Here is an 18,957-nt window from a genome sequence, read left to right as displayed (position 1 = left end):
AACCCTGGCACGTGAAAAATATCGTATTATTATGAATGGAAACTGGAAAGCAGCCTGTTATATTAAGGTTGCAGAGTTGTATACAGCCACTGCTATTGTATGCTTAATGTAATACAGTATGTAAAAATAATATAGTGTAACATAATAAAATGTAATATAATATAAATATTTATATTTCTCTAATAAATTTGTTTTAGTTCATATATTGGGGTGAGAATATTAGTATTTCATTGTTTCTCAGAGTATGTATCCCCACTAAAAGAATGCCACCTGAGTAAGTTTGAGAAGCCCTGAGATATTTTGTTGTAAAACAAAAATAATGTGTTGTAACACCAAATTTATAAGCTGAAGTGTAATCTTAAAACTTTTGAAAACATGTACCTGGTTTACTTCATATTCTCAAATAATTGTGTGATTTTTTTTTCCCCTATGGCCTTTGATGTTTGTATATAGCTTGAAGAGAAATCACTGTCTTCTAAAGGTTTCATGTTTTACTTTAAGGTTGATTAATCATACAAAGAAACTAATGGAGAAAGAAGAAAAACTGTGCATTAAAATTCTTCAGACATTACGAGAAATGTTAGAGAAGAAAGACAGCTTTGTGGAAGAGGTATTTTTTTTTAAAAAAACTTTATTATTTAAAAATAAAGTAGGATTTCCCCAATACTGTAACCTATGAATTACAATAGGCTATTACGTGATTACTTGCATCATATCTTAATGGTGCATGTACTTAGATGAATTATATAATTTGAGTTTTTATGATATTCATCTCTCATGCCTTGTTTTAAATTGGGAAATAACTAAAATTACAGTGGCCTAGATATTTGTTTTATTATATTCTTATATTCTTGGATCTGTGTTTTTTCCTCTTATGGCTTTAGTGGACCAAATGACCTTTTTAAACAATGAGTAACTGAGATGCATTATTTAGATTTTGTGTAAAGTTCTGCCGCATACTGAGAATGTCTATGCATTTTGGCATATGTTGATTTTTTTATTATAAATATATATTCATGTTATTTTTTATAATATTCTGCCAAGTATTATAAAATAATACTATTTTAGTAAGTGGAATAGTCAGTTTCTATTCTTAACTATATTAACTTGAGATTCACAAGTGATTTTCAGGGAAATATCAACCTATAGATAATAATTGTCAGTCTGTTATTAAAAATGACAGCCCAGGTGCTCATTAAGAGATAGCTAGCAGCATGTTTGATACCCAAGGTGATACACTTAAATATAAAATATAAATCTAGAGAATTTTTTTTAGCTAGCTGTCTGTACTTTTATGTTAGATATTAAACAAAATTTGTACCATGTTCCTCAATAACTTTTTGGTCTGTTTCTGTAAATACTAATCATCTGATATTTTAAAACTGGAAGGATTTTATTTATTACTTTATATATATACTAAATTCCAGAAAGATTGTAGTGGTTGGGTTTTTAAAAGTGCATTCCCATCTTAGAAAAAAATGCAATGGAAACTTAGATATTAATAGAAAGAGCATTGCTTCAAAATATTCCATGTGAATCAATGTTTGTTTCAGTAATCAAAATGCCTTCTACTTTGCATTAGTTCTTTGCATCACTTAAATTATATTTGGAAAACAAATGATCAAAATAAAGGTTGTCAATGCAATTTTAGCAAATGTTTCTCTAAGATAAGACTCAAAAACGTGCTTTTATATTTAAAAAATGATAAAGAGAATTCCTTGGGACTTATTGTTGTCTTTCTCTTAAAATATTGCTGTAGATTGTGTGATATTGACTGAAGTACCAGATTCTGAAGTAGAAAAATGAGGTCAATATACTTTTCTGGCAGAGGACGAGGTTCACAATAAAAGTGACTTGTACTTAACAGGAGGTGCATGGCAAGTCTTCCATTTTTATGTAACAGATTTTTATTGAATTACTCCAAAGGAAAATCGGAAAGAAATCAGGTTAAATTTTTACTTTGGCTAGTCATGAGTATTTTTGTGTGTCTCCCAAACCACTCTAAAATAAATCACTTGTTTTCTCCTTTCCATTCCCACTGCTATCACTAGTTCAGGCTTTTATTACCTCCCGTCGAGAAAATTCCAGGAGTGCAGTTTCCTGAGACAGAACTGCTCCCTTGGGTGGAGGCAGGGCTGCTGTTTTCCTAACTCCAAGGGTCCCCATTTATGCAAGATGTGATGTAAAGGACACCCCCAGCACACAGCCCTCACAGAAGAGTTGAGATGGGAAAGGCTAATTGCAAGTTCTTCATTCAGTCACCCAATACATATGTTGTGAGCAAACTATTAAGTGGTGATTATTGTGCCTGGGAACTGGGGATACTGAGATGAATGACACAGCTTGCCAAGGGCCATAAATGGGTACAATTCCTGTGCTAGTGGACTCCCTTAATAGTGTAGGGAAGAGATCACTAGAGCCCTTCAGAAACCATCAGGGGCTCTGCACAGCGTCAGTGTTCCAGGCCCTCCATTTGTCCTCTCCACTCCACACCCCCATCTGTCTTCATCCATTAGCCTCCAGAAATCTGTGTTACTCAATGTACCTATAATGTACCTCAGGCTTTTCCTGCCCTGACCTTTGCTTCATCTGGAATCATAGATTGCAAAAATCCAACAAGCCTCAATGTCACCAGCTATCTTTGTGGAGGAGCTACTGGGTAGTACTTATCAATTGTTCCAGCAAGTGGTGATTACTTTCTCAACAGAATTACCAAAATACTTCATGCTTCTCTTTTAGGACACTTTAGGCTGTATCTGGATATTTAGTCCAAGCTCCTTATTTTATAGATGATGCCACAGAGTCCCAGAGAGGTGATGTGATTTGACTGAGGTTACACAGCAAGAGCTAGAACCAAAGTTTAAACTGGAACTCCTTCCTCTCTGTTTAATCTTCTTACTCCTTTGATCATGGCCAAGTTTTACAAATTTTTTGCATTGCTATTAAAAAAGGTTAGTATACTTTGTCTAGCAGGTTTATGGCTCCAAATTTTAAGACATAGGCAGACAGAATATAAGACAGAATAACATCCAAAATAGGTAAAGATTCAGATAAACTTGTAAGAAAATAGTAAATATGGGGGAAATGAAGTCATTTAACTAAGAAAGAAAAACCTGATTTCATTTTTTTATGGCTGAATAAAATTCCATTGCACATATATTCGTCACATTTTCTTTACCCATTCATCCGTCGAGGGACATTTGGGTTGATTCCGTGTCTTTGCTGTGGTGAATAATGTTGCAGTAAACATGTGAGTGCAGGTATCCCTTTGATATGTTGATTTCTTTTCCTTAGATAAATACTCTGTAGTGGGATTGCTGAATCCAATGATAATTCTGTTTTTCGTTTTTTGAGAAATCTCTGTACTGTTTTTCATAGTGGCTTTACTAGTTTACATTCCCACCAGGAAGGTTTGAGTTTCCTTTTCTCCACATCCTCATCAATGTCTGTTATTTTTTTGTCTTTTTAATAATAGCCATTCTGACTGGGGAAAGATAATATCCTGTTGTCATTTTGAGTTGCATTTCTCTGATGATTAGTGATGTTGAGGAGTTTTTCATATGCTTCTTGGCCATTTCTCTGTCTTCCTTTGAGAAATGTCTAGTCATGTCTTTTGCCCACTTTCTAATGAGGTTATTTGCTTTTGTCCTGTTGAGTTGTTTGAGTTTCTTGTATATTTTGGTTACTAGTCTCCTGTCAGATAAATAATTTGCAAATATTTTCTCCCATTCAACAGGTTGTCTCTTCACTCTGTTGAGTGTTTCCTCTGCTGTGCAGAAGCTTTTTAGTTTAAGATAGTCCCATTTGTCTATTTTTGTTTCTGTTGCCTGTGCTTTTCAGATCTTAGTCATAAATTATTTGCCTAGACCAGTGTCCAAGAGAGTTTTCCCTAGGTTTTCTTCCAATATTTTTATCATTTCAAGTTTTATATTTAAGTCTTTAATCCATTTTGAGTTGATTTTTGTATATGGTGAGAGATAGGGATCCAGTTTCTTCTGCGTGTGACTGTCCAATTTTCCCAGTGTCATTTATTGGAGAGGGTGTTCTTTCCCCAGTATAAGTTCTTATCTGCTTTGTTGAAGATCAGTTGGCTGTAAATATATGGCTTTGTTCCTCGATTCTTCATTCTGTTCCATTGGTCTGTGTGTCTATTTTTATACCAATATAAATGGTATATTTGGTTGCTTTGGTTAGTGTAGTGTAGCCCTGCAATATGTTATAAGTTAGATAATTTGATGCCTCCAGCTTTGTTCTTTTCGCTCAGGATTGCTTTGGCTATTTCAACTCTTTTTTGGTTCCATATGAATTTTAAGATTCTTCCAAAAGAATATGATATCATGTCATTTGTAGCAACGTGGATGCTGCATGGAACTGAAGGTCATTATCTTAAGTGAAATAAGCCAGGTACAAAAAGACAAATACTGCATGTTCTCACTTATATGTGGGAGCTAACACATTTCATCATATGAAGGTAAGAGAGTGGAAAGATAGATAACAGAGACTGGGAAGGGTGGGAGTGGGAGAGTGAAGGGAACTGGGTTAAAGGGTACAAACATACAGTATGACAGAAGGAATAAATTCAATGTTTGATAGCAGAGTAGGGTGACTATACTTAACAAAATATATTGTATTTGAGTGATGGACACATCAAATACACTGACTCTACCACTACACATTTATATACATGTAACAAAATGTCTGACTTATCCTGTAAATTTATAAGAACAAAAAAGAAAAAGGAAAAACCTTATACAAAGCATACATATCTTATTTCTTAATTTTCTTGTTTCTTAATTTTCACGTTTACTAAGGACAGAATAAAAAATTATAGCTAAAGCAATTGTAGCTCTTAGACAACTTTTTAATTCTAAGTGTTTTGAAATGAGAAGTATTTCTATCAGTGGAAGCAGAAGACATCTCATCCCCCTCTCAGGAAATCTTAAAGACAAGCATATTGGATCTAGAAGGATTCAACCAGTTTGGGAACAAATGAGGACTCCATGATCTCTATATTTTGTCCATTGGTCCTTCTGAAACAGCTGGTGCTCAGTGTTCCATGCCAGTGGAGGGGAGCTAAATGGCTCACCCATCTGGGTGAAATGGCATTGGATAATAGATTCAAAAAGTAGCCAAAGATACTATTGTACAACCATTGGTGGGCTCTAATAACAAACTCTAATTATCAGTAGTGGGATAAGGGGTGGCTGTGTTTCCATGACTGTATTTTTTCCTACTGACCAAAAACTTTGTGGCGTGTAAAACCACACAAATTTATTATCTTACAGTTTTGAAAGTCAAAAGCTTAAAATCAAGGTGTGAGCAGTAGTGTGTTCCTTCTGCAGACTCTAGGGGAGAGTTCATTTCCTTGCCTTTTCTGGATTCTGGAAGCCACCTGCATTCCTTGGCTCGTGGCCCCATCCCCTGTCTTTAAGCCGGTAGTATAGTACCTTTCAATCTCCACTCCCTGTTTCCTGCCCCACTTCCCACAATTGTCACATCTCCTCCTACTCTGATGCTCCTGCCTCCTTCCTATAAGAACACCTGTGATTACATTGGAACTACCTGGATAATCTGGTGTAATTTTCCCATCTCAAGAGCCTTAACTCAAATCACACCTGCCGAATCCCTTTTTGGCATGTGAGGTAACATGTTTACAGGTTCTGATGACTAGGAAAGGGATCATGAGGACATGTGCATCTTTGGAAAGGGCCATTATTCTGCCTATCCAATGACCCTTTTATTGACAGTAAGAAATAACATCTAGAATGTAGATGTAGTATTTACTTGTGGCTGATTAATATTACTGCGTAGGGCAATTTAAATGCAAATGAGTAGAACAAAAATGCTTGGAATCTATAGCACTTTGCTGTTTTCAAAAATATTTTAGAATATTTTGCTACCTTTCAACAATTCTAACACATACACAGAACAGGCAGTGTTACCTCCACATTGCAAATGTGAAAAGAGAGACTCAGAAAAGTGAATTGCGTTAAGTCACATAGGTTACCCAATACCTGCCCTGTAATGCCTAACCAGCTGGATTTCGACTGTGTATTGAAGCATTCCCAAGAGATTTATCAGAATTAAATCAAAACAGAAAACTCAAACCAGGGTTTTTCACACGAGCTATTCTAATATTACATTTGAGACTCCACTTATTTGAATTTAAAATGTCAACTTAAAAGAAAATTACTATTTTTATTTCCTTGGTTCCTGACACCAGAAGTTGTGTGTGTGTGTGTGTGTGTGTGTCTGTGTGTGTGTGTCTGTGTGTGTGTGTGTCTATGTGTGAAACTGGTAAAAATTTAAAAATAGGGCAATGAAGCATAAATTTGCTTCATGGTTGAACCAAATGTCCTTTAAAGCAATTCCCAACCCTGGGATTCTAAATTTCCCGAGTTTGTTAGCCTTCTCTGTATGATGTATTAAGGAATTACATTAAGGATATTTAATGTAACTAAATGTAATTAGATTTTACCTACTGATCAATTATTTATTATAAGCTTATAATTTAGAATACCCTTGAGTACAATTTCTAAATTAATTATACTTAGGGATATTCTTCCTTGATCCACGTTTCTTAGTTTGTGCCTAAGACACTGAGAAATAAGATATGGGTGGGCAACATCTTAAAGATTCATGAAAGAATAAAATAAATAAATAAATAAAATTTAATTTTCTGTGAGTTGTGCCTATATGTGAAATCATCTAGGGATCATATAGTTAGTTAAGCTGTAGTATTTATTTTTAATGGAAGGATAAAATGTGAAAATTTTTTATAGAAAGTCTTTAAGGGGAAAATTACCTGAGTTTTAGAAAAATTCCCCCTCAAAATACTGTTTGTTTAGGTGACTGTGATAGAAAAGCAAGAGTTTACAAAGGATATAACTAACAACCCTAACAAGTCTGAAGAGCTTAGTATTCCTTTGGGGTTGGCATATTTAGAAGGCCTTTTAAAAGTAACAACAGCAGGCATATTTATTTGTACTTTAAAAAAATATATATGTTGGAACATTGGGGTAGGGAAAGAGAAGAGAAGGAATGCTTCAAAATGACTGGAGGGCAGTGTGATTTCTCTTTTTCTTTGAGACAGAGTCTTGCTCTGTCACCCAGACTGGAGTACAGTGATGCTATCTTGGCTCACTGCCATCTCCACCTCCTGGGTTCAAGTGATTCTCCTGCCTCAGCCTCCCGAGTAGCTGGGATTACAGGCACCTGCCACCCAGCTAATTTTTGTATTTTTAGTAGAAACAGGGTTTCACCATCTTGGTCAGGCTGGTCTTGAACTCCTGACCTCAAGCAATCCACCTGCTTCAGCCTCCCAAACTGCTGTGAGCTACCGTGCCCAGCCTGAGGGCAATGTGATTTCTAAAATTCTCTATCCTTAAAGCCATTTTGTTCTACTCTTATTTCCATGACACACTCTCTCTCTCTCCCTCTCTCTCCTCTCTCTCCCCTCTCTCTCTTCCCCTCTCTCTGTCACACACACACACAAACACACACAATATCTGATGGTATGTGTGTGCTGTTGAAGAGAGTAGCTTTATTACAGTACTGTGCCTTTGTTCTGTGTATTTAAAGATACTTTAGAGGTCCAAATCTGTCTAGTGGTGAGTTGGTAATGGAGACAGAAAGAGCTTATGTGGATTGGATAGAGGTGGGTTGATGAGGTTGGAGCAGGAAATAAGGACTGCACTCAGAGGAATGGTTTGGTTTGGTTTTAAGGATTTTGGGGGTCAATTTTCCCGCATCTTGTACTCTTTAGTATACATTTTCATTAAGATTTATAGAGCATTACAAATTATTTCTCTCATAAAAAGGGAAAACATATATAAATCATGAAAGTAGAGATGTCTGTCAACTCCAATCCTAAGTATATAAAATTCATAGCTTCTGTACTTTAGAATTGGAGAAGAGAATGAGCACTGAAAATATTCTTGGATTGCCTGTGGAATTGGTAATTTACAGTTACTCTCTTTACATTCTAGTCAAAGAAGTTGACCTATTTAGAATGACAGTTACAATTTCCCCGTGACTATATTCCTATCTATTAATGTTACACTGACATACATATAATCTATAGGGTAACAAAGATGTTTTTATAGTAAAGTTCAATATTCTTAAAATGATCAGATTTAAACTACCATCTGTCCTTGGAATATTGTTGCAAAGATATTGAGAGCTGCCTCTGCAATAGCTATGGTACAGTTTTAAGCAATGGTTTTAAAAATTAATAGCTAGCATTTATTAAGAGCTTACTGTGTGACATTGTTATTATCAGACAGTACTATCAGACACTGTTCCTAATCATTTATATATGTTACCTTATTTATTCTTCAACCCTATGTCATGGTTTTATTATCTCCCTTTTACTGGTTAGGAAACTGAGGTATAGAAAGTTTAAGGTCACACATCTTAGGAGAAAGAGACCTGGGATTCCAGCCTAAACAGTTGGGCCTCTGAGCTCACACACTTCATTGGCATGTTCGATCCAAACAGGTTATAGGACTTATAATCACAACCATTTATTTTCTCAGTTACAAAACTAAATAACATGAAAAGTTCTTCAATTTTATTCTTGATAAAATTTGCCTAAGTGTGTACTGGAAAGCATAATCCATTTATTCAGTGAGCTGCCCAGGAAAGGCTTCACACCCATCTTGTGATCACGGTCTGAGTTATTAACTAGAATATTGGTTATAAAAGTTCTAAACAATATTTTACAAGATGACTACTGGAGAGAGCCCCTTGTTGAAGTGTGGCATTCAACAAATAGCATAGCATCTAATCGAGAGCTGTGATCTTTACAAATGCCCAGGTGGGGTAGGTGATATTTAGACATTGAACAGTGATAGCAGACAATGGATTCTTGATTCGAAAGTTGATATCTGGAGTGATATGGAATAAAGATCTTTAAGAAATGATGCCTGAATTATTTTTAAGATGTCCTCTTTTTTTTTTTTAACTCTAAAATATACTGACTCCTGAGTTAACAAGAAATTTATTCTTATCCTCGGCAGGAAAAAATATTCTAACTAATCTTTTATTTCTAATTTTGAGAAGTCACAAAAAGAATGTCATAATTATACCAAGCAACTTAACTCCTATATCGAATATGTATGTGTCAGTCCCAGCAATAATTGCATTGTTGCAAATCTGTAAATTGTATCAAGCTCCTCTTATTGTATCAATATGTATAGAATCATTCACATCTATGCATATACTCATTTCAGTTTCTAGCAGGCAAATGAATGAATTTAAATAGAAATGCTACATAGACTGCATTGTAGCTTAAAAATTGGATAATAACTGTTTTGCTGAGAGAAATACATTTTAGTTTTAGTAAAGCTGTATTTTATAATATTTCTTATTAAATACATTTTAGTTTTATTAAAGCTGTATTTTATAATATTTCTTATTAAATACATTTTAGAGGTGAGTACATTTGTTTTGTAATATAAGTGCTCTAATGTTGTTTTAAATCAAATATTAGGGATGCTGCAACTGTGTACCATCTTAGTCATTCCCATGTATATTGTGGTTGTGTGCACCTCCATGTGTTGTTTTATTTTATTTTATTTTTTTTGAGATGGAGTTTCACTCTTGTCACCCAGGCTGGAGTGCAATGGCGCGATCTCAGCTCACTGCAACCTCTGCCTCCCGGGTTCAAGTGATTCTCCTGTCTCAGCCTCCCGGGTAGCTGGAATTACAGCTGCCTGCCACCATGTCCAGCTAATTTTTTTTTTTTAAAGTAGAGACGGGGTTTCACCATGTTGACCAGGCTGGTCTCGAAATCCTGACCTAAGGTGATCCACCTGCCTCGGCCTCCCAAAGTGCTGGGATTATAGGTTTGAGCCACCACGCCCAGCCGTGTTATGTTTTAACACATGTGCTATGTCACTAAGTGGTTGGAAATATGAAAATGAGTTGATGTGTTCTTATAATAAGAGATCTGCTTTAGTATACATTATTAGCATGCTCTTCCACTTTGGAATTTTTATTTTATATATTCACTTAGGCAAAAATACTTTCAACCATTAAAGTGGGTATAAAAGCAACAGTTGCTTTTAGAAATTTACTCTTTTCAGTTGCTGGGCTGGTTTGGTCACTTGTTAGACTATAAAAGTGATAAATTTACTGGATGAATTATAGTCATTTTAACCTCATTATTACAAAAAAATTACAAAGTTCTTAACTGTGCCTCACATTTACTTTACTCTTTCAAAATCTCACATAATAGCACTCATTGCTTCAAGGGTTTTTGAGATATGCTACCACTCTTTAGAGATCTATGACTAAAAAGTCATGTTGAAAATATTGCCTGTACTCAGAAGGTAACCACCATTCATTGCCTCTAGTAAGTATAGGACATTTGGTAGCTAATGATTGTAGGTGAAAAATGGCATTGTGATTAAAAAACAAACTTGGATAACATTAAAAGAAAAAAAAGGAGAAGAGAATAAAGGAACTAAAAGGAGAATCACTAAAATCAATGTATTATTAAGTTATCATGTTCATCATTTCCACCTAAATCTAACCTAAAACCTTTTCCAGGAAGTATTTCCCATTTAGTTTAATTCCATATCATTCTAATTTGTAATCATTTCAGCACTTATAAAATTATATTTATCTCATTACTGTAGACCTTTTCATATCATGCCTTATGAAGGTTTTCTTTGGTGTATGTACTGCCATTTTAAATAAGTTAGAAACTCCTTGGGGATAGGGCTGATGCATAACGTAAGGTGAAAGAATACCTAAAAGGCCTTTCAGTGCTGAGATTCTAGGAGGGTAGAGTACTGGATTTCTCTCCAGTTCCAGCCCACCCTTCACAAAATGCTATACTATTTGAAGGCAGAGACTGTTGATCTTATTCACTGAAGTATTTCTGTGTCTGGAATTGTGCCCTGCACTTAGTCGCTTCTCAATAAATGTTTGCAGACGAACAGACTGACACATAGTAGATGTAAATGTTACCAGCTCTCTCCCTAGTCCTATCCAAGAAGTAGATTCTAGACATATCATGTCATGTTATACTTTGCATATCTCTGTTACCCAGGTAACGGCAGCTTTCTTTGTATTTGACATACCTGCAAACTTGGGTGGGCAGCAGAGAACTACAGCATAGAGGGCTGAGGAAGAAGACGTCTCACAGAAAGCACTGGGATCAGTGGACTGCTGTTGTCTTTTGCTCACTGCGTGGCTTAGAAAGCAAAAGGAGATCCCAGACACTGTGCACAGTTATGGTGTGAGCTCAGCCAAGGGGGATTGGAGCAGATGATGACCAAATCTGAAGGCCAGCCAGTGGGGAGGGGTTTCCAGCCATGGGGCTTCTGTCCCAGGTAGGGCACTCGTCCCTGGACCCAGTAGGAACAAGCAAGAGACCCAGGCTACAAAAAGAAACCATGTAGGTTTTCAAAAAGAAAAACCATGTAGGCTTTGAACCAGGAAAAAAAAAAAAAACTTACTGTAAAACCAGGAGAACATGGCAGCATTCGGGACTCATGGAGAGAGGCCAAGGTCCAGTCATCTGAACTGGAACACTGAGTTAGATTAATGAGAGCAACTAGCTGCAGAGTCCAAGAACTGTTGATCTCAAGCAGCATCAGGCTCTCCTGCCACAGGATGAAATTGGTGTTCTGAACTGCTCAATGGTGTTACGGTTGAGAGGAGAAGGAATAGAAAGGCTCTGGAGAAGACTGGGCCTGATACATTTCACCTTTTCTATCAAATACACTAATTTCGGGATATTGTTTGAACAGGTCCTCACAGAGAAGATTTGCAACCTGGTATATGAGGCACCAAAACCACACTATTATTGTTGTTATTATTTAACTGCTGTTGACTAGGCATATCTAGAGAAGCTGTTTGCAAGATAACAATGTGTCTGTGTCTGCTTGGATCTTCACACTAAGTCTCTGAGGAAAGAAAGTATTTTAATCTCCATTTTATAGATAAAAAGAAAGGCACAGTAGGTAAAATGACCTGGTAAGAATCACAGGCTGGCCGGGCGCAGTGGCTCACACCTGTAATCCTAGCACTTTGGGAGGTGGAGGCAGGCGGATCACGAGGTCAGGAGTTCAAGACCAGCCTGGCCAGCATGGTGAAACCCCATCTCTACTAAAAATACAAAAATTAGCCTGGCATGGTGGTGCACACCTGTAGTCCCAGCTACTCTGGAGGGTGAGGCAGAAGAATTGCTTGTACCCAGAAGGCGGAGGTTGCAGTGAGCTGAGATCATGCCACTGCACTCCAGCCTGGGTGACAGAGCGAGATTCTGTCTCAAAAAAAAAAAAAGAGAAGAAAAGAAAAAAAATCACAGGCTTTGTAAATGGCAGAGCAGGAATATGAATCAAGGTTTTCTGATTCTGCTTTCTTTCATGCTTCTCCACATAGTAGGGAATTAAATAATGCTGGTGAAAGTAAATGATAATTTGAATTTGATTTCAGTTTTTCAAGCCACTTCTTTCAGACTTATTTCTTTTGCTAGTTCTAGCAACCTGAAGGTTAAGCAAATCTTTTTTTTTCAAAAAGGTGTGTTTGTGGGGGATATATTCTTATCTAACTTTCAGGTACATGCCCCAAATCATAGTAACAGCTTAAACTTTTATGGGGTTTACTCTGTCGTTAGTTTGTTTAACAATCATAACACACTGAAGACCACAGAAAGGTTAAGAAACTTGCCCAAGATCACACAACAAAACATGACACAACCAGGAGGAAAATCCAGCCAATCTGGCCCTAGAGCCCGTGTTTCCAATCACTACATGATACTGTCTCTCATTCTATGATGATATCAATTTGCAAAGCTGTAGGAATTTCACACATGGCTGCCAGAGGCAACTTTTTTTTTACGTTAAATAACAGAAGCCAACTTAAGATATTTTTTATGTATAGTGATTTTGAGTATCTACCATTTACTGATTTCTTCAGAGTAGGCCTGGTTCCTGCATATTCCATCTGGTGCTTGAACATCTTAAACATTTTTGGATAAATCTTAGTTGCTTAAAACAAAACAACACAGAACATTATGAATATTTGCAGATTGCTCGGTGAAGTTGTTAGGTCTATCTTATCTCAGTTATCGCTGGCTTTTGGCTAGGTTTTTAATTAAAACTCAATATAGACTATATTACTTATACAGTCATGGAATACAGAAAACAAATGTGATATGTAAATGAGCACAGCATGGCAGCTTGATAAAATGAGTCTGTGGCACAAAATAATTTAAATGAGGACACATGGACAATTAAAATCTCATCAAATGCTTATAATTAATATCACATAGCTGGAATGATGTTGAAGATACTGACTTAGAGATATGTACTTATATAATTCCATCCCAGGTATTGAGTTGATTTTATTTTCCCTGACAATGCCAGAGTATAGTAATCAGGGAAACGTTCACCAGAAGGTAAGTGATAACTGGGCAATAATCTCATACTTGGGTGCACCTTTGAGGATGCTTCTTTAGGCTTCTTGCCATCTACCACCCTGGTGTTTGCAGCCATTTATTCATCCAACAAATAGACTGCAGCATATATACAATTGGCAAAGAGTCCCCCATCCTCTTGGCTGAGTTAGGCAAGACCTCTGTCTACTAGGCCCACTGCCCACTCTCTTGAAAGAAACTGTTGGTATCAACTCCACCATGCTTGGATCAGTTAATGCACAAAATGTACAGACCAAACCCTTCCTATCACCCCCATGACATCGAACATCTCCTTGCCATTTCTCAACACTTCCTCTCCCGCTCCGGAACTGCCACTCAGCAAGCTCTCCTCTATCCTTGTCCTCTTCTCTAAGCGGTCCCTCCAGCTTCTTGCTTTATTTGAAGACTCCCTGACCTGCCCACTTTCTGAGCAGCTGTGTCAAGTGCTGTCTCTTTTCTCCTTCATCCTCCAGGGGAAGAAGCTTTTTGTCCCTGTGGTTTCCCATTGTTATTTCAAGACAGATTCCTCTGCCTTCTTTTAAAATTCTTAGCTCCTTTGAAGTTAAGACCCTCCAACTATATCACCACCACATCTGCTTACACCCCAGTCAGTTGCTCTCATCCATGTAAGACTTTGGAAACTTGAGCTTGGCCCTCAGCACTGCCATCATCAGGGGTGACTCCAGTCGATCTGGGCTGTGTAGCCAACACTGGCCTGGTGGATCCTGCCAAGCATTGGCAGGTGGCAGTGTGGCCAACACTGGCCTGGTGGATCCAGCCAACACTGGCCTGGTGTATCTGCACTGACCATCTCTCCTCCAGAGTCCACCACCCAGTTCTTGCTGCTACTCCACGATTGCTAATTCAGGCAGTAATTGCTGCTACTCCACGATTGCCAATTCAGGCATCCCAATGCTCTGACATTTACTCCTTTCCATTCAGTTTCCTTGTTCACTTACATCCGTTTCAACTGTCCTTCAACCTGATGAAAACTACTGACCCCTCCAATTTCCCGGTTCTTCAGCTTGCCCCCTTCCTCTACTTATTCACCTCAGATTTCATAGTCTCAAGTTCTACTGTTGAGCAGCTGTTTAAGACAGGGGACTAACAAACTGTCCTAATAAGACAGCATAGAAGAGGGAAGGGGCTGTTCCTCCTGAGAAAATTGCAGTATTGTTGCCAACAGATGGGAGCAGGGATGGCAGGCAGGCCAGAATAACCAGTGACCACCCTGAGTTCTTCGGCAAAAGCTCGACAGATTGAGTTATTTGGATTATTTAAGTTATTTGGCTGCTTTTCTTTTAATATTCCACCTAAATGTATATGCCACCTCTTTCCAAATGAAGCCAGAAATCTTGGCTCAAAGTTGTTGTACAAAAAAAGCTTCTACTTTGCTATATACACAGGCACTCTGTGTTCTCCAAAATTCAAATGACTGAGGATATTCTTTCTTAAGGCTGAGAAAACATATGGATGAAAGTATGCTGCTTCTCATCGTCTGTAGCCTCTTGACAAGACATCTGCTGCAACAGTTTTTGTTCTTCGATCATGGACGGTTGTTTGCCAATTGTTTTCATAAATATTAATCTTTGAAATCTTGACTGACATACAAGTTGTTCTTTTTGGATTCCTTTCTTCTTTTCTTATTTATGTGCACCATCTTTAAATGATTATGCCACAGTACAACAAAAAAAGATTTTCTTATGAAAAATTCTTATTTTAAAAGTGGAAGCCATATAATGTCTAATTTGAAAGCTTGTGTTTTTTTTCTTTACATTTGAAATCTCCTTTTTCTTTTGCTCAACTAAATTTATTCCATTGGAATAATTCTTTTACTTCAGCTCTTTGAAGTACCCAAGGAAGACATCTAAGCTCAACTTCCCCAAGTACTCGACTGATTTAGTCCCAAGGTAGATAACTGTTTCTTCTTTCTGTGAAGCTATAAACTTTAGAACCGCATAATTATTTTGAACTAGACAGTGATAGCCAAGGTGTTCTCCAATGATATTTGATGCATCTTAATTTCTAATCATGCTTTTTCATGGGAAGATAATTGAAAAATCTTTAATGGAATATAACAACACTGTCTACCAATGGGTGTTATTTAATGACATTGATAAAGTTTTATTGGTCTTCTGTGACCTCTACCATACTCTAAGTAGAAGATATGAAGCATTTTAAATGCCATATATAGATTTTTTGGAATCATTTTTATTATGTATAGTAGTTCCTGATTTATTTTAATATTACCTCTAGGGATAAGTAATTCAGCATATTTTAAATTGTTCCAATTATTGCTCAGTTAGTAGAACAACTTTTATGGACACAATTCTACATATTTATGGGGTACTGTGTGATATTTTGATACATGTTTACATTACATAAAAATCAAATTAAGGTGTTCAGCATATCCATCACCTCATACACATATCATCTATTTATGGTGAGAACTTAAAAAATCCTGTCTTGTAGTTATTTTGAATTATACAATAGAGTTAACCATAGTCACCTTGCTGTGCAGTAGAACACCAGAACTTATTTCTCTTAATAAAACAATTTTTAACCTTAAGAATGAAAAACGCTTCACAGATATTGATCCTAACCCTGTTAGCAAAGAATCCTCAGTTCATGTGAAGCTAATGATGCAAAATACAGCAAGTGACTAATTTTGAAAGACTATTTGATTACATTGCCACAGTATCTTTTCTTTCTTAGTAAACCACCTGTGCAGCATCTAAACTAGGGAAAATTCCTGAAGTGTTCAACATTTAAACTGAAATGTTCGATATTCCTTAAATCTAGCTGTTCAACATCTTTTTAAAAAATTTACATCATAAAATCTTGAGAGGGAAGCTCCATTCTCTGGTTTTCATAAAGCTTTGGGTTTTCTTTTGCTTTTTCTTTATTTTTTTGAAGTGAGAATACTCTGTTGTTAAATGAGAGTTAATAAATTCGAAAATGTACTAACTCATTGATAAGTGATGAAATTTCTATTTCTTCAGTTTTATCTAGATCATGTAAAATTTATATTTAGAATAGAAGAGATTTCTTTACATCTTTTGCTCTCTTCAAGGGCCATATCAGGGATTAGGAATTTATCTTAGTTGAGATCAAACCATTTCCTCTGAGATCTACTGGCAAGTGTCATCTCTCTTCCACTTCTGCCATTTTCTGAAAGCAAAATGCAATTCACATGTTTGCATACCATTTTGCTGATTCTTGCCAGGAATACTTCCTGGAAAAAGCATGCTGAATATTTCTGCAGTGCTTCGATTTTAGGGAGAAAAGGGAATATTACAAAAATTTGGAACTATCCCATGACAGAGCCAGGAGCTGAGGAGCAGATGAAGGACCTACTTCTGGAAGGCCACTGACGTGATGGCTGGTGTCTCCACGGGGTTAGGAGAATGGACATGTCAAGCAGTGGCCCTCTGGATCAGGGATTAGAAGCCAGGGAGAGAATTACTTGGAGAAAAGGCTGGGCTGACTTGTATACTTCTAGTCAGATAACTGACACCTAGGGGGAATCTGCCATGTATTGTATCATCTTCTGTGGGAAGACACAGAGGAAGAAAATGATGCCACCTGTATTAGTTTGTAGGGCTGCCATCACAAAGTCCCACAGATCGAGTGGCTTAAACAACAGAAATTTGTTTTCTTATAGCTCTGGAGGCTGGAAGTCAGAGATTCAGGGGTCAACAGGTGGTTTCCTTCCAAGGGCCAGGAGGGCAGGATCTGTCCCAGGTGTTTCTCCTTGGCTTGTAGATGGCCACCCTCTCCTTGTGTCTTCATATTATTTTCCTTCTGTATGTGTGTCTGTGTCCAAATTTCCTCTTCTTGTAGGGGCACTAGTAATATTGAATTAGGGTCCACCCTAATGATCTCATTTTAATGTAATTACCTCTTCAAAGATCTTATTTCTGAATACGGTTATATTCTAAGGTGCTGCGGGTTAAGGCATAATTCGGCCCATAACATATCTAAGTCTTTAATCTTTTCATAGATGAGATGTGCAAAGGTTTTCTGTGTATGCTTCTCTTGTGCGCATTTTGTTGACGGCAGCCAAAATGCACCGAGCAGCTTGCGGACATCTACAAACAGATTTAGGAAGTGATTTCTAAACATTATTGTTTAAGTCGGTTTAAACCCACGGAAGAAACAGAAAAGAGGTTTTTCTCTTGTTTCCTGTCTTGGGTTAAGGTTGAAAAAAACCAGTTGATTGGAATAAAAACTCAAGTGACAATGACAACCAAATACATAGGTTTTTTAGCAGAAAGTCAAAACATCATATAGACTGGTTCCAAGATAAGTGGGAAAATTTGAAAGTTTGACAGCACTGTGTTTGTGGCAGTTTTTAGCTTTGGGCCGACTCAAATATAGAGTCCAGTTTCTTACAAAGCACTTTTCGACTGTGTTTCAGCATGATCGTGAAGAATGCACATTTTAGATAGGATCTTTGGGGTTTTCTATTTGCTACAAATTAAATTAAAGAATTATTCTGGGCCAGGCACGGCACCTCACGCCTGTAATCCCAGCTCTTTGGGATACCGAGGTGGGCGGATCACCTGAGATCAGGAGTTCAAGACCAGCCTGGTCAACATGGCGAGACCCTGTTGTCTCTACTAAAAATACAAAAATTAGCTGGGCGTGGTGGTGCATGCCTGTAATCCTAGCTACTCGGGAGGCTGAGGTAGAGAATCACTTGAACCCAGGAGGTGGAGGTTGCAGTGAGCCAAGATCACGCCACTGTACTCCAGCCTGGGCAACATCGAAAACTCTGTCTCCAAAAAAAAAAGAATTATTTTGGAATATCGTTTCACCAATTCATCATTACAGTCCATTGTGTGCAAAATACACGCTTAAAATCTTTCACTGGGGGGCTGGGCACAGTGGCTCATGCCTGTAATCCCAACACTTTACAAAAAGTTACTTTAAAAAAATTAGCTGGGCATAGTGGCTCACACCTGTAGCCCCAGCTTCTTAGCAGGCTGAGTTGGGAAGATTACTTGAGCCTGGGAGGTTGAGGATGCAGTGAGCCATGATTGTGCCATTGCACTCCAGCCTGTGCGACAAAGTGAGACCCTGTCTCAAAAAAAGAAAAAATATTTCATTGAAAAATGTCCCTTTTCTGGAGGAGTGTTTTATACTGTTTACAAGTTTGTGTAAACCACACATACACAATTTTGCTATTTGTTTTGGCAAGTGACCAGTTTTTAAAATGTTGGTGGTTGCTTTTAATATCTACCTAAAGATAGAGTGAATTTTACAGAACATAACACAAACAAGAACACTGCTTTTAGCCCATGATATAGCCAAGCCTCAATGACTTATTCCTTGCACCTGTATGTGGGAGATAACAATGAAATAATAAATTCTCATTATTTTAAGAAAGAAAATGACTCATGTCATAGTATTACTTTTGTAAATATCCTTTTACATATATCCTATAATTTTAAGATTTGTTTTTAAATCTTAAAAATATTTATAAAATACGTTTCTGATATTTTAAGACAGCATTACCATAT

At 37.1% G+C, this 18,957-nt stretch overlaps 1 protein-coding gene across 5 annotated transcripts in view; it reads left to right on the top strand.

The window, feature by feature from the left end:
- Positions 1-18,957, top strand: part of ITPR2 (inositol 1,4,5-trisphosphate receptor type 2) — a 519,932-nt gene that overhangs the window by 308,435 nt on the left and 192,540 nt on the right. For all 5 annotated transcript variants that reach the window (XM_024256738.3, XM_054527007.2, XM_054527008.2 and 2 more), the window contains one exon: positions 502-610. In XM_024256738.3, coding sequence (XP_024112506.2) covers positions 502-610 — 109 coding nt within the window. The remainder of the gene's footprint in view (positions 1-501; positions 611-18,957) is intronic.

Source organism: Pongo abelii, chromosome 10 (assembly GCF_028885655.2).
Source record: "Pongo abelii isolate AG06213 chromosome 10, NHGRI_mPonAbe1-v2.0_pri, whole genome shotgun sequence".
NCBI lineage: Eukaryota > Metazoa > Chordata > Mammalia > Primates > Hominidae > Pongo > Pongo abelii.
The sequence above is the reverse complement of the archived record's forward strand: the minus strand, read 5'-3'. Positions and strand labels throughout refer to the sequence as shown.